The sequence below is a fragment of the Oryx dammah genome, unplaced genomic scaffold (genome assembly GCF_014754425.2).
Source record: "Oryx dammah isolate SB20612 unplaced genomic scaffold, SCBI_Odam_1.1 HiC_scaffold_7, whole genome shotgun sequence".
NCBI lineage: Eukaryota > Metazoa > Chordata > Mammalia > Artiodactyla > Bovidae > Oryx > Oryx dammah.
The window spans coordinates 32,914,543-32,930,034 of NW_024070191.1; the positions used below are offsets into that span (position 1 = coordinate 32,914,543).

At 37.5% G+C, this 15,492-nt stretch overlaps 1 protein-coding gene across 4 annotated transcripts in view; it reads left to right on the plus strand.

Annotated features, from left to right (window-relative positions):
• LOC120865674 (disintegrin and metalloproteinase domain-containing protein 32-like) overlaps positions 1-15,492 on the plus strand; it is a 188,520-nt gene that overhangs the window by 1,511 nt on the left and 171,517 nt on the right. For all 4 annotated transcript variants that reach the window (XM_040242987.1, XM_040242989.1, XM_040242986.1 and 1 more), the window contains exon 2: positions 11,376-11,455. In XM_040242987.1, coding sequence (XP_040098921.1) covers positions 11,376-11,455 — 80 coding nt within the window. The remainder of the gene's footprint in view (positions 1-11,375; positions 11,456-15,492) is intronic.

Here is a 15,492-nt window from a genome sequence, read left to right on the forward strand (position 1 = left end):
TCGGGTCATCACATTGACTTCTCCCACCTGGTGGGAGTTTCAGGAGCTACAAAACCACTCAAAGGATATTATCTACAGCTCAGAATATTATCTCTAGCTCTTGAAGAGGAACTGAAGGTCCTTGACCTTTTTTAATGGCCGAATTATTATTATTTTTTCTTGCTTGACTACTTTGCTTTTTGTATTTCCAACCCCCGCCCCCGCTCCGCCCCTTCTCTGATTTATTCTTTGGCTACAGTTTTTCTGTAGACAAGAGGTAGGCAGAAGACATGGAGGGGAGGTCTGTCCTGAGAAGACCCATAGGGTCCTGGTCAGTTACAGTAATAGACCTATTATATATTAATGTAAGTAACACATTTAAAAATGAAAACTCTGTTTTCCAAAACAAAGAATTTAGAGTGGTGGTGTGAATCTGCTTAAAAGGTTTGGTTTAATAGATGACAGCTACATTCTCAGATCTATTTCTGCATTTGATCTGTTGCTAAGTGTTTTATTTGAAGTATATGTGGTTGGGAAAGGGAAAAGTATTTTATGAGCCTTTTCAGATAGTTACCACTATTCCCCTTTGGCTGCTATACCAAATACACACTTGATAAATGGTAAAGGTTAGTTACAACGTGGAATGAACTTTTCGTAATATGTTAAGATCCATTGGTCTATTTTGAACTTTGGTGGATATTTTACCCATTAAAAAAATGTATTATCTTTGTTTTTAAATTATTTTAAATTGTAATAAAATATAAAAAACATAAAATTTGCCATCTTCAACTATTTAAAAAATGAATGAACTTTATTTTTAGAGTGTTTTAGATCCATAGCAAAACTGAAAGGTACAGAAATTTCCTGTCCCCACATACTCCTTGTCCCCACATGTGTACAGTCTCTGCTATATCCTGCAGGCACAGTGCTATATTTGTTACAATTTATGATCCCACACTGACACATCATTATCACCCCATAGCTAAAGTTTACCTTAGGGTTCACTTTTGATGTACATTCTATGGATTTTGACATATATTTAATGACATGTATCCACCAGAGTAGTTTCTCTGCCCTAAAAATCCCCTGTGTTTCACTGATTCATCTCTCCCTTCCCTCTTAAGTCCTGACAACCACTGATCTTTTTACTATTTCCATCAGTTTTACCTTTTCAGAATGTCATATGGTCGAAACCTACAGTATGTTGCCCTTTCAGATTGACTTCTTTCACTTAGTAATATGCATTTATTGTTCTTTCATGTCTTTCTAGGGCTCTATAGCTTATTTCTTTGTAACACTGAGTGATATTCCATTGTCTGTATATACCAGTGTATTTATCCATTTACCTACTAAAAGACATCTTGGTTGCTTTTAAGTTTTGGTAGTTAAGAATGAAGCTACTATAAATATCTGTGTACAAGTTTTTGTTTGGACATAAGATTTCAACTCCTTTTGGGTAAATACCAAGGATTACTTTTGCTGGATCATCTGATAAGAATATATTTAGTTTTGTAAACTATCCTCCAAAGTGGCTATGCTATTTTTTTAAAATATGAATTTATTTTGCTATTTTATAGTCTCATCAGCAGTGAATGAGAGTTCCTGTTACTTCACATCTTTGCCAGCATTTTGTGTTGTCAGTGTTCTTCAGTTTGGCCATTCTAATAGGTATAGAATGGTCATAGTCTCTATGACTATATAATATCATAGACTCTAGTGACATATGATGTAGAACATTACTCTTCTTCTTATTTACCATCTGTATATCTTCTTTGATGAGGTGTCTGTTCAGGTATTTTGCCCATTTTAAAGTTTTTTTTTTTTATTATTATTGTTGAGCTTTAAGAGATCCTTGTATATTTTGGATAACAGTTTTTTATCAGGTGTGACTTTTGAAGATGTTTTTCTCCTAGTTTGTAACTTCTCATTCTCTTGACAGTGTCTTTCACAGAGCAAAAGTTTTTAATTTTAATGAAGTCCAGTTTATCAATTATTTTCTCATGCATCATGTCTTTGGTATTATATCTAAGAAGTCATTGCCTTACCAATGGTCATCTAGGTTCACTCTTACTTCTAGGAGTTTTATAATTTTGCATTTTACATTTAGATCTATGATCCATTTTAGGTTAATTTCTATGAAGTGTTAAAGCCTGTGTCTAGATTATTTGTTTTGCATTTTGAAATCCATTTGTTATAGTATCATTTTTTAAAGACTATCTTTGCTCCGTTATGTTGTCTTTTCCTATGTCAGAGATCAATTGATTGTATTTATAGAGGTACTTTTCTGGGATCTCTGTTCTGTTTGATTGACCTTTTTGTGTGTTCTCTTGCCAAAATTATACTACCTTGATTACTGGAGCTTTACTATAAGTCTTTAAGTCACATAGTGACAGTTGTTTGATTTTCTTCTTCTTCAGTATTGAGTTTGTTATTTGGGATCTTTTGCCTCATAAATTTTAGAGTCAGTTTATTGATAACCACAAAATATCATGATGGAATTTTGATTGGGATTGCACTGAATCTATAGAACAAGTTGGGGAAAGACTGACATTTTGAACTTTTTGTTTGCTATTTGTCATCAAAGTTTTGTAGTTTTCCTCATAGAGATCTTACTCGTATTTCATTAGATTTATAGCTAAGTATTTAACTTTTGGGGATGCTAATGTACATGACATTGTGTTTTAACTGTCAAATTCCAATGTTCATTTCTGGTATATAGAAAGTGAATGACATTTGTATATTAACCTTTTATGCTGCAAATTTGCTTTCTTAACCATTTTTAAGTGTATAGTTCAGTGGTGGTGAGTATATTCACATTGTTCTATAACATCTTTCTGGGAGCCTTTTCATTTTGCAAAACTGAAGCCCTATACCCATTAAACAGGTAATTAAAAATTGTGATAAAATATATGTAACATAAAATTTACCATTGTAACCCTTTTTCACTGATATTGCATATTTGCTTTTTTAAGTAGAAGCTAATTAAAACATCTGTATTGAGTTTTCACTTTATTTTTATAGATTCTCTTTTTTCCTGGCTTTACCTTAAGTTTTATACTTGTATATATTTTTCTGTTACTAATTAATGTGCTTTTGTTTCAGGACAGAGAACTGTAACATTTCTTGTGAGGCCATTCTCCTTTAACTTTTGTGAAATTGTTTCTCTCTCCTTCAATGCTGAAGGACAGCTTTGCTGGGCATGATATTCTTAGGTGGAATTTTTTTCTTTCAGTACTATATGTTGAATGTATTATCCCACTCCATTCTGGTCTGCAAGGTTTCACTGAAAAATCCACTGATAGTATTATGGGTGTCTGCTTGTACATAATATTTTGTATTTCTCTTGCTGCTTTTTTGAGAGTCTCTCTTTGTCTCTACTTTTGGGCAGTTACAATGTATGTCAGTGTAATTCTCTTTGAATTCCTTTTTTGGCTTTCTTTTGGCTTTCTAGATTTGGATGTTAATTTTTTTACCCCAGGTGAGAGAAATTTTCAGTCATTACCTCTTTGAATAAGTTCTGCCCTCCACCCTGATTTCTTTTCCTTCTGTGACTTCTATAATGTGTATACTGTTCTGCTTGGTTGTGTCCCATATATCCATGAATCTGTCTTCACTCTTTTTCATTCATTTCATTCTTTCTTTCATTTGTAAAAAATATTTTGCTCCTCTGATTAGATGAATTCTCTTGATCTGTCTACAGGTTTTCTGATCCTTTCTTTCACTTGATCTAGTCTGCTCTTGAACCCCTCTATTGAAAATTTCAATTCCATTATTGTATTCTTCAGCTCTCTGATTTCTATTTTTTACTCATTCTAAAGGGTGTCAGACTTTATTATTTTGGTCTCCAAAATCACTGCAGATGGTGATTGCAGCCGTGAAATGAAAAGACGCTCACTCCTTGGAAGGAAAGTTATGACCAACCTAGATAGCATATTCAAAAGCAGAGACATTACTTTGCCAACAAAGGTCCGTCTAGTCAAGGCTATGGTTTTTCCAGTGGTCGTGTATGGATGTGAGAGTTGGACTATGAAGAAAGCTGAGTGCCGAAGAATTGATGCTTTTGATCTGTGGTGTTGGAGAAGACTCTTTAGAGTCCGTTGGACTGCAAGGAGATCCAACCAGTCCATTCTAAAGGACATCAGCCCTGGGTGTTCTTTGGAAGGAATGATGCTAAAGCTGAAACTCCAATACTTTGGCCACTTGATGTGAAGAGTTGACTCTTTGGAAAAGACTCTGATGCTGGGAGGGATTGGGGGCAGGAGGAAAAGGGGATGATAGAAGATGAGATGGCTGGATGGCATCACCGACTTGATGGACATGAGTTTGGGTGAACTCCGGGAGTTGGTGATGGACAGGGAGGCCTGGTGTGCTGCAATTCATGGGGTCACAAAGAGTCAGACATGACTGAGTGACTGAACTGAACTGAACTGAATCATTTTTAAGTGTACAGTCCAGTGGCATTAAGTACATTCACTTTGTTGTGCCATCAGTTCAGTTCAGTCTCTCAGTTGTGTCCGAATCCTTGCGACCCCATGAACTGCAGCACGCCAGGCCTCCCTGTCCATCAACTTCTGGAGTTCACTCAAACTCACATCCATTGAGTCGGTGATACCATCCAGCCATCTCATCCTCTGCCATCCCCTTCTCCTCCTGTCCCCAATCCCTCCCAGCATCAGACTCTTTTCCAAGGGGTCAACTCTTTGCATGATGTGGCCAAAGTACTGGAGTTTCAGCTTTAGCATCATTCCTTCCAAAGAACACCCAGGGCTGATGTCCTTTAGAATGGACTGGTTGGATCTCCTTGCAGTCCAACGGACTCTCTAGAGTCTTCTCCAACACCACAGTTCAAAAGCATCAATTCTTCAGTGCTCAGCTTTCTTGACAGTCCAACTCTCACATCCATACATGACCACTGGGAAAACCATAGCCTTGACTAGACGGACCTTTGTTGGCAAAGTAATGTCTCTGCTTTTGAATATGCTATCTAGGTTGGTCGTAACTTTCCTTCCAAGGAGTGAGCGTCTTTTAATTTCACCATCTGCAATCACCATCTGCAGTGATTTTGGAGCCCAGAAGAATAAAGTCAGCCACTGTTTCCATTGTTTCCCCATCTTCCCATGAAGTGATGGGACCAGATGCCATGATCTTAGTTTTCTGTTTGTGCCATCACCATCATCCATTTCCAGAACATTTTTTAAATTTTCCCAAGCTGCAACTCAGTACCTATTTAACACTAATTCCTCATTTTTTGCTTCCTTTGGCTCTTGGCAACCACCATTTTACTTTCTGTCTCTATGGATTTGTCTGTTCTGATTTCCTCATGTAAGTGCAATTATGCAGTATTTTTCTTTTTTGTGACTTGCTTATTGCACTTAGTATAATGACCTCAGTGTTTATCCAGCTTGTTGCATGTGTCAGAATTTTCTACTTTGAAAGTGTGGGTAACATTCCATTGTGTGAGATACATATGGAAAAAAATATATTTTATTTTATTTATCCATTCATCTGTTGATGAATACTTAGGTTGCTTCTACCTTTTGGATATTATGCATAGAGCTATTATGAACATGTATACTATGTACTCATTTGAGTCCCTGCTTTTAATTCTTTATATAGATTTATATATCCAAAAGTGGAGTTGCTGGATCATGCAGTGATTCTATATTTAACTTAAAAAAATTATTTATTTATTTATTTTTGGCTGCATTGGGTCTTCATTGCTGCATGCAGATTTTTTTTTCTAGTTTCAGAGAGTGGGGGCTACTCTTTGTTGTGGTGCATGGGCTTCTTAAGGCAGTGGCTTCTCTTGTTGCAGAACATGGGCTCTAAGGCAAGTGGGCTTCATTAGTTGTGGCTCCTGGGCTCTAGAGTACTGGCTCAATAATTGTAGTGCAGGGGCTTGGTTGCCCCTTGGCATGTGGGATCTTCCTGGATCAGGGATCAAACCAGTGTCTCCTGCATTGCTATGTGGATTCTTAACCACTAGACCACCAGGGAAGCCCTATATTTAACTTGAAATTTACATTCTTTTCTGTACTGACTGCACAGTTTTGCATTTCTTCCAGTAGTGAACAAGGATTCCAGTTTCTCCACATTCTTCCTGATACATGTAATTTTATTTTTAATGATTATAGTCTTCCTAATGGTTATGACATGGTATCTCATCGTAGCTTTGATTTGTATTCCCCTATGAACTCCTTATTGGCAAATTCAGACTTAAATTGAAGAAAGTAGGGAAAACCACTAGACCATTCAGGTATGACCTAAATCAAATCCCTTATGATTATAAAGTGGAAGTGAAAAATAGATTTAAGGGACTAGATTTGATAGATAGAGTGCCTGATGAACTATGGATGGAGGTTCGTAACATTGTACAGGAGACAGGGATCAAGACCATCGCCATGGAAAAGAAATGCAAAAAAGCAAAATGGCTGTCTGGGGAGGACTTACATAGCTGTGAAAAGAAGAGAAGCGAAAAGCAAAGGAGAAAAGGAAAGATATAAGCATCTGAATGCAGAGTTCTAAAGAATAGCAAGGAGAGATAAGAAAGCCTTCCTCAGCAATCAATGCAAAGAAATAGAGGAAAAGAACAGAATGGGAAAGACTAGAGATCTCTTCAAGAAAATTAGAGATACCAAGGGAACATTTCATGCAAAGATGGGCTCGATAAAGGACAAGAAAGTAGGAAGCAGAAGATATTAAGAAGAGTGGCAAGAATACACAGAAGAACTGTACAAAAAAGATCTTCACGACCAAGATAATCTCAATGGTATGATCACTCACACTCACCTAGAGCCAGATAGCCTGGAATGTGAAGTCAAGTGGGCCTTAGAAAATATCACTATGAACAAAGCTAGTGGAGGTGATGCAATTCCAGTTGAGCTATTTCAAATCCTGAAAGATGATGCTGTGAAAGTGCTGCACTCAATAGGTCAGCAAATTTGGAAAACTCAGCAGTGGCCACAGGACTGGAAAAGGTCAGTTTGCATTCCAATCCCAAAGAAAGGCAATGCCAAAGAATGCTCAAACTACTGAACAATTGCACTCATCTCACATGCTAGTAAAGTAATGCTCAAAATTCTCCAAGCCAGGCTTCAGCAATATGTGAACTGTGAAGTTCCAGATGTTCAAGCTGGTTTTAGAAAAGGCAGAGGAACCAGAGATCAAATTGCCAACATCCGCTAGATCATGGAAAAAGCAAGAGAGTTCCAGAAAAACATCTATTTCTGCTTTATTGACTATGCCAAAGCCTTTGACTGTGTGGATCACAATAAACTGTGGAAAATTCTGAAAAAGATGGGAATACCAGACCACTGACCTGCCTCTTGAGAAACCTGTATGCAAGTCAGGAAGCAACAGTTAGAACTGGACATGGAACAACAGACTGGTTCCAAATAGGAAAAGGAGTATGTCAAGCCTGTATATTGTCACCCTGCTCATTTAACTTATATGCATAGTACATCATGAGAAACGCTGGGCTGGAAGAAGCACTAGCTGGAATCAACATTGCTGGGAGAAATATCAATAACCTCAGATAATGTAGATGACACTACCCTTATGGCAGAAAGTGAAGAGGAACTAAAAAGCCTCTTGATGAAAGTGAAAGAGGAGAGTGAAAAGTTGCCTTGAAGCTCAGCATTCACAAAATGAAGATCATGGCATCTGGTCTCATCACTTGATGGCAAATAGATGGGGAAACAGTGGAAAGAGTGTCAGACTTTATTTTTTTTTGAGCTCCAAAATCACTGTAGATGGTGATTACAGCCATGAAGTTAAAAGACGCTTACTCCTTGGAAGGAAACTTATGACCAACCTAGGCAGCATGTTAAAAAGCAGAGACATTACTTTGCCAACAAAATTTCATCTCGTCAAGGCTGTGGTTTTCCCAGTGGTCATGTATGGATGTGAGAGTTCGACTGTGAAGAAAGCTGAGCACTGAAGAATTGATGCTGTGGTGTTGGAGAGTCCCTTGGACTGCAAGGAGATCCAACCAGTCCATTTTGAAGGAGATCAGCCCTGGGTGTTCTTTGGAAGGAATGATGCTAAAGCTGAAACTCCAATACTTTGACCATTTAATGTGAAGAGTTGACTCACTGGAAAGGACTCTGATGCTGGGAGGGATTGGGGGCAGGAGGAGAAGGGGACGACAGAAGATGAGATGGCTGGATGGCATCACTGACTCGATGGACATGAGTTTGGGGAACTTCCGGAGCTGGTGATGGACAGAGAGGCGTGGCGTGCTGCAGTTTATGGGGTTGGAAAGAGTTAGACAAGACTGAGTGACTGAACTGAACTGAACTGAATGATTAGTGACGTTGAACATCTTTTAATATGTATTGGGCATTTGTATATCGTTTTTGGAGAAATGAGTATTCACAAGTTCTTTGCCCATTTAAAAAATTAGGTTTTTTGTTATGCTGTTGAGTTAGGATTTCCTCTTAGATTCTTGATACTAGACCTTCAGTCAAGTGATTTGCAGATATTTTTTTCTCATGCTTAGGTTGTCTTCACTGTCTTGTGAGTGTTCCATGACTCACAAAAGTTTTAAGTCATGATGATAGGATCTAATATATGTGTATATATATATATTTTTTCTTTTGTTGCTTATGATTTTAGTGTCATATCTAAGAACAGGTTCAACAATTATTAACTCTTGGCTAATTCTGCTTTAGTTTTATGTTCCCTACCACTTCCTCTATTAAGTAAATTATAGATATTATATCATTTTATTATCTAAATATTTAAGTATATATTTCTAAATGACAAAATATAATTTTGAAATATAACCTTAGTATCATGATCATGGCTTAGAAATTAATGACAGTTTCTTATATCATCCGGTTTTCAGTCTGTGTCCAAATTTTCAAGTGTTTCATGAGTGTAGTAATTTTCCTTACAGTTTGTAATCACCAAGAAATAATGCCTACACATTGCTTGAATCAGCATCCAAAATATACACTCATTGAGTTGGCTCCTCTCTACCCCACTTTATTTAGTGCCTGGCTTTTAGTACCATGTTGATAACTGATAATTCCGAATTTATGTTTCTTCTCTTGCACTCTTTAGGCAGCCTATGAGATGATTACCAATGTTTCTCACATCCTGGGACTCATGCCCTTGTGTAATCCCCTCCTCTTAAATGTAAGCTATGTTTTATGATTTGTTTCTAGTGAATAAAATGTGGTCAATGGATGTCTTTTCTGAGATTAGAATATAGGACGACCGTGTCTTTTTCCTGGGTGCTCACTTTCAGTCTCTTTTTCTGATCCCTTATTCTGGGGGAAGTAAGTTGTCATAGTGTGAGTATCCTTATGGAGAGGTCTTTTGAGATTTCTCATTAACAGCCTGGAAAGACCCAAGGCCTGTCATCAGCTAAGTGCATGAGCTTTGAAGTGGATCCTGTGCTAGTCAAGCCTTGAAACAGTTGCAGCCCTGGCCAATACTTTCATTGCAGTTTTGCTAGAGACACTGAACCAGAGGCATTCAGTTAAGCTTTTCCCAGGTGCCTAACCCGAGGACCGTAGGGGTTAATAAGTGTTTATTGTTTTAAGCTGCTAAATTTGGGGATAATTTGTTACGCAGCAATAGATAATTAATATATCATCCTTCAGTTAAAATCAAAGTCAGATCATGTCTCTCTGCTCAAAATCTTCCAGTTGTTTCTTATGTCTCCAAGAATAAAAATTAAAGCCCTAACTCTGACCTGTTTTGCCCTGTAGGATCTCAACAGCTTGTCTCCCTCCTCTCTGACCTCATCTCTTAATCTTTTCCTCATTGCTCATGCTACTCTAACCACAGTTGCTTCTTTATGGCTTTTCAAATACACCAAACATTTCCTTCCCAGAGTCTTAAATACTTGATATTTTTCTTCCTGGAGTGTTCTGCCGAGATATTCATTTGTTCCCCTCCTCAGCTTCTTCAGGTCTTTGTCCAAATGCCATCTTCTCAGTGAGCCCTATTTAACCTCACCTTCAGCAATCGCTATTCTGTCATGAACCTATAACGTATACTGTCATAACCCATGATTCTATGGGTTAGTGGGACTGTTGTTCTGGTTTGGACCAGGTTAGCTAATCTGCAGGTCATTTGCACTCTTTCCTGCAGCTGTTGTCAGCTCCTGAGTTGGTTGGCAGCTGAATGGTGTAGGATGGTCTCTGGTCTCTCTGTTGGAACATGTTCAGCTAGGGTGCCTTTCACATAGTCCCTCACCCTCCTGTAGGCTTGCTCAGGCTTGTTTACATGCGATTTCAGGATTCAAAGGCAGTAGGAGGGCAAGCCACAGTGCATAAGCTCTTTTCAGGTTTGTTTGTTTTACATTTCTTATTGTCTGATTGGCCAAAGTAAGTTACTTGGCTAAGTCTAGAGTTAGTTCCTAAGTATATCCATGGGAGACAGTACTTTCTGTTGTATCTATCACATCTGATTTCTGAATTTTTTAGAGTTTTTCTAGAATTTCTCAACAACTATCACACTTTCATGTTTAGCTTATCTAGAAAATTGTTGAGACCTCTTAGCTGGTGATAGCACTTTACCAATTTCCCACCTTTTTTTTTGGTAAATGTTTTTCACCATAAAAATCTGTGACTTTTTCACTTATTTTCTGGATGCCTTGTATTTGAATGTTCTTTTTTCCTCTTTATTTAGAGTATTTATAATCTGTTTTATATAATATATTTAATTTTATTTAGGTAGTAATATTATCTGTTTGTAATATTTATTTATTTGTCTGCACTGAGTCTTAGTTGCAGCCCATGAGATCTTCGATCTTTGTTGTGGCATGCAGGGTCTTTCAGAGAAGGCAATGGCAACCCACTCCAGTGTTCTTGCTTGGAGAATCCCGGGGACAATGGAGCCTGGTGGGCTGCCGTCTATGGGATCGCACAGAGTCGGACATGACTGAAACGACTTAGCAGCAGCAGCAAGGTCTTTAGTTCAGGCATGTGGGATCTAGTTCCCTGACCAGGGACCAGACTCGGGCCTGCTGTATTGGGAGCATGGAGTCTTAGCCACTGGACTACCAGGAAAGTTCCTCTTCAGTTCAGTTCAGTCTCTCAGTCGTGTCCGACTCTTTGCAACCCCATGAATTGCAGCACGCCAGGCCTCCCTGTCCATCACCAACTCCCAGAGTTCACTCAGACTCAAATCCGTCGAGTCAGTGATGCCATCCAGCCATCTCATCCTCTGTCGTCCCCTTCTCCTCCTGCCTCCAATCCCTCCTAGCATCAGAGTCTTTTCCAATGAGTCAACTTACCTGTTTTTAAATTGTTTTCAATATTTTTATTGGAGTACACAAGTGATAACTCATATTTTCAGAAGCAAGTCTTATATAAAAGAACATGCACAAATATTTAGTCGAGTTTAGGACACAGTTATTAACTGTTTTTTTCTTTCTCCAGATTTTCAAAATTCATTTCTACAAATCATACTTCCAGAGAAAATCCAAGCAAATCCAAGTGATAATTCAGAAGTAGAAAATGTAAGAGATTTTCCATAGTTAATGCTGTTATATGAAATTTCTTATTTTTATTGCAGTGAAATACATAAATTCCATTAGAGTATAAATAGCCAATATCACTACTGAAAGGAATTTAAAGTTTTGATGGTAAAAGCGAATATATAAATCAGAATGTTCTAATTTTTCTAGCATTTATCATTTCCTCATGGTAAAATAATTTTTAAAAGTTCAAAGAGAGAATATAATGTAAAAGAATTAAGAGTCTTATCTGAGTGGTATCTAGATGATTCAGATGAAGAGAATAATTTTCTCCAAAATTGCTAAGGAGAATCTGTCTTAAGTATAATCTTCTTTCTTAATCTCTACCCTTGCATTTACCAGTTTTCAGAGAGTATAAACTGATTATTCTGTTATTTTTATTGGAAAGATGATATTCTATCCTACTTATTGATTTATTTAACAGATATTTCTCTGGACTTGTGTGCATAGCTATATGCTAAGAGCCTTAGGAGATTAAAAAAAAATAAAACAGCATGCCTTGCTTACAAGTGACTGATCTTTTTTTAAAAAAAATTTAATCAGTTAACTATTTTTGAGTGTGCTGGGTCTTTGTTGCTGTGTGTGGACTTTCTCCAGTTGTGGCAAGCAAGGGCTACTCTTTGTTGTGATACATGGGCTTCCCATTGCAGTGGCTTTTCTTGTTGTGGAGCCCAGGCTCCAGAGGCTTCAGTAGTTGAGGTACTCAGGCTCAGTAGTTGCGGCTTGTGGACTCTAGAGTGTGGCTCAGTAGTTGTGGAACATGCTGTTCTGTGGCATGTAGAATCCTCGCGACCAGGGGTCGAACTTTAGTCCCCCGCATTGGCAGGCAGATTCCTAACCACTGGACCCCCCAGAGAAGCCCAGTGGCCAATCTTTTGATAACACTTTATTTTTAACAGTTTTAATGAGGTATAATTTAGACACCACAGAGCTCACCCATTGTAAGTGTATAACTCAATGATTATTAGTACATGAATTATGCAAACATTACCATACTCCGGTTTTAGAACATGTCTGTTGCCTTAAGTTCCTTCCTGCCTGTGTGTACTTCTCTGCTTTCATCCCCAGCCCTTGGCAACTGCTGATCTGTTTCTGTAGTTATGCATTTTCTAAACATTTCATAAAAATGAAACATATGAGACTATAGGACTTTCTATTGTGCTTCTTTCACCTAAGTTTATCCATTTTGCAACATTTATCAATATTTTCTTAATTTTTACTCATTAATACATGTTTATAATACATTTGTTTATCCATTTACTGGTTTAATTCAAGACTGTTTTTAGAAATTGACCATTTTGAATCATTCTGCCATGAATATTTTTGTATGGACATATAGTTTTCTTTCTCTTGAATAGATATTTAAAAGTGACTTTGCTGTGTCATATGGTAAGTTTATGGTTATCATTTTAAGAATCTGACAAACTATTTTCCATAGTAACTTACTACTTTACATTTCTCATCAGCAGTATATGAGGATTTCAGTTTTCCCCCATGCTTGTTAGCACCTGGTATCTGTTTTGATTAAAGTTATTGTATTGGATGTGAAGTGGTATCTCATTGTAGCTTATATTTGCATTATTCTAATGAAAAATGATGTTTCATAACCTACTAGCCATCTAAATAATTTTTGGCAAAATGTCTTTTAAATTATTTGCCCATTAAAATTTTTAACCTATTATTTTAGCATGTTTATTGGGTTATAATTAATATATAGCATTCTATTAGTTTTAGGTGTACTCTGTAGTGATAGTGAAGTTGCTCAGTCGTGTCCGTCTCTTTGTGACCCCATGGACAGTAGCCAACCAAGCTCCTCCATCCATGGGATTTTTCAGGCAAGAATACTGGAGTGGGTTGCCATTTCCTTCTCCAGGGGATCTTCCCGACCCAGGGATCGAACCTGGGTCTCCCACATTGTAGGCAGACGCTTTACTGTCTGAGCCACCAGGGAAGGCCAGTATTTTTATACATTATGAAATGATTACCACAGTAAATCTGGTTACCATCTGTCACCATACAAAGTTGGTATACAATTATTATTTTTAAAATTTTATTCATCCTGATATATATTTATTTATTGAAGTATCATTGTTTTACAATGTTGTATTAGTTTCAGTTATATTTTCTTTATTCATTGAAGTATAGTTGTTTTACAGTATTGTATAGTTTCAAGTGTACTGCATAGTGATTCAGTATTTTCACAGATTATCTTCCATTATAAGGTTAATACAAGACAATGGCTATGTTTCCTATGCTGTACAGTTTATTCTGTTGTTTTCTGTTTTATCTGTTAATCCTATATCCCTGATTTGTCCCTCCCTGTTTCTCTTTATCTTTGGTAACCACAAGTTTGTGATTCTATTTATGAGTCTGTTTCTGTTTTGCCTATACATCCATTTGTATTTTTAAAGATTTCATATATAAGTGATATAATAAGTACTTGTCTTTTTCTGACATCTCATAAGCATAATATTCTCCAGGTTCACCCTTATGGCTGCAAATGGCAGAAATTCATTTCTTTTTTGTGGATGGGTTATATCCCATTGTATTGATATACCACATCTTCTCAACCCAGTTATCTTTTGATGGGCATTTGTGTTGTTTTCATGCCTTGGCTATTGTAAATTCTGCTGCTGTGAACACTGGGGTGTGTGTATTCTTTCAAATTAATATTTTTAATTTCCCCAGATATATACCTCAGAGTGGAATTGCTGGATCATATGGTAGTTTTATTTTTAGTTTTTTGAGGAGCCTCCAATTGTTGTTCCATAATATATGTGCCAATTCACTTTCCCATCAGCAGTAACAAGGATTCCCTTTATTCCACATCCTTGCCAACAATTGTTATTTGTAGACTTTTTGATGATAGTCAAGAGTGAGATGACAGCTTATTTTTGTTAAGCAAAGGATAAAAGGAAAGATATACCCATTTGAATGCAGAGTTCCAAAGAACAAGGAGAGATAAGAAAGACTTCCTCCATGATCAATGCAAAGAAATAGAGGAAAACAATAGAATGGGAAAGACTAGAGATCTCTTCAAGAAAATTAGATACCAAGGGAACATTTCATGCAAAGATGGGATCAATAAAGGACAGAAATGGTAGAGACCTAACAGAAGCAGAAGATATTAAGAAGAGGTGGCAAGAATACACAGAAGAACTGTACAGAAAAGATCTTCATGACCCAGATAATCACGAGGGTGTGGTCACTCACTTAGAGCCAGACATTCTGGAATAGGAAGTCAAGTGGGCCTTAGGAAGTACCACTACAAAAAAGCTAGTGGAGGTGATGCGATTCCAGTTGAGCTATTTCAAATCCTGAAAGATGATGCTGTGAAAGAGCTCCACTCAATATGCCAGCAAATTTGGAAAATGCAGCAATGGCCACAGGACTGGAAAAGGTCAGTTTGCATTCCAATCCCAAAGAAAGGCAATGCCAAAGAATGCTCAAACTACCACATAATTCCACTCATCTCACACACTAGTAAAGTAATGCTCAAAATTCTTCAAGCTAGGCTTCAGCAATAAGGGAACTGTGAACTTCCAGATGTTCAAGCTGGTTTTAGAAAAGGCAGAGAAACCAGAGATCAAATTGCCAACATCTGCTGGATCATGGAAAAAGCAAGAGAGTTCCAGAAAAACATCTATTTCTGCTTTATTGACTATGCCAAAGCCTTTGACTGTGTGGATCACAATAAACTGGAAAATTCTGAAGGACATGGGAATACCAGACCACCTGACCTGCCTCTTGAGAAACCTGTATGCAGGTCAGGAAGCAACAGTTAGAACTGGACATGGAACAACAGACTGGTTCCAAATAGGAAATGGAATATGCCGTGGCTCTATGCTATCACCCTGCTTATTTAACTTATGTGCAGAGTACATCATGAGAAATGCTGGGCTGGAGGAAGCACTAGCTGGAATCAAGATTGCCGGGAGAAATATCAATAACCTCAGATATGCAGATGACACCACCCTTATGGCAGAAAGTGAAGAGAAGCTAAAGAGCCTCTTGATGAA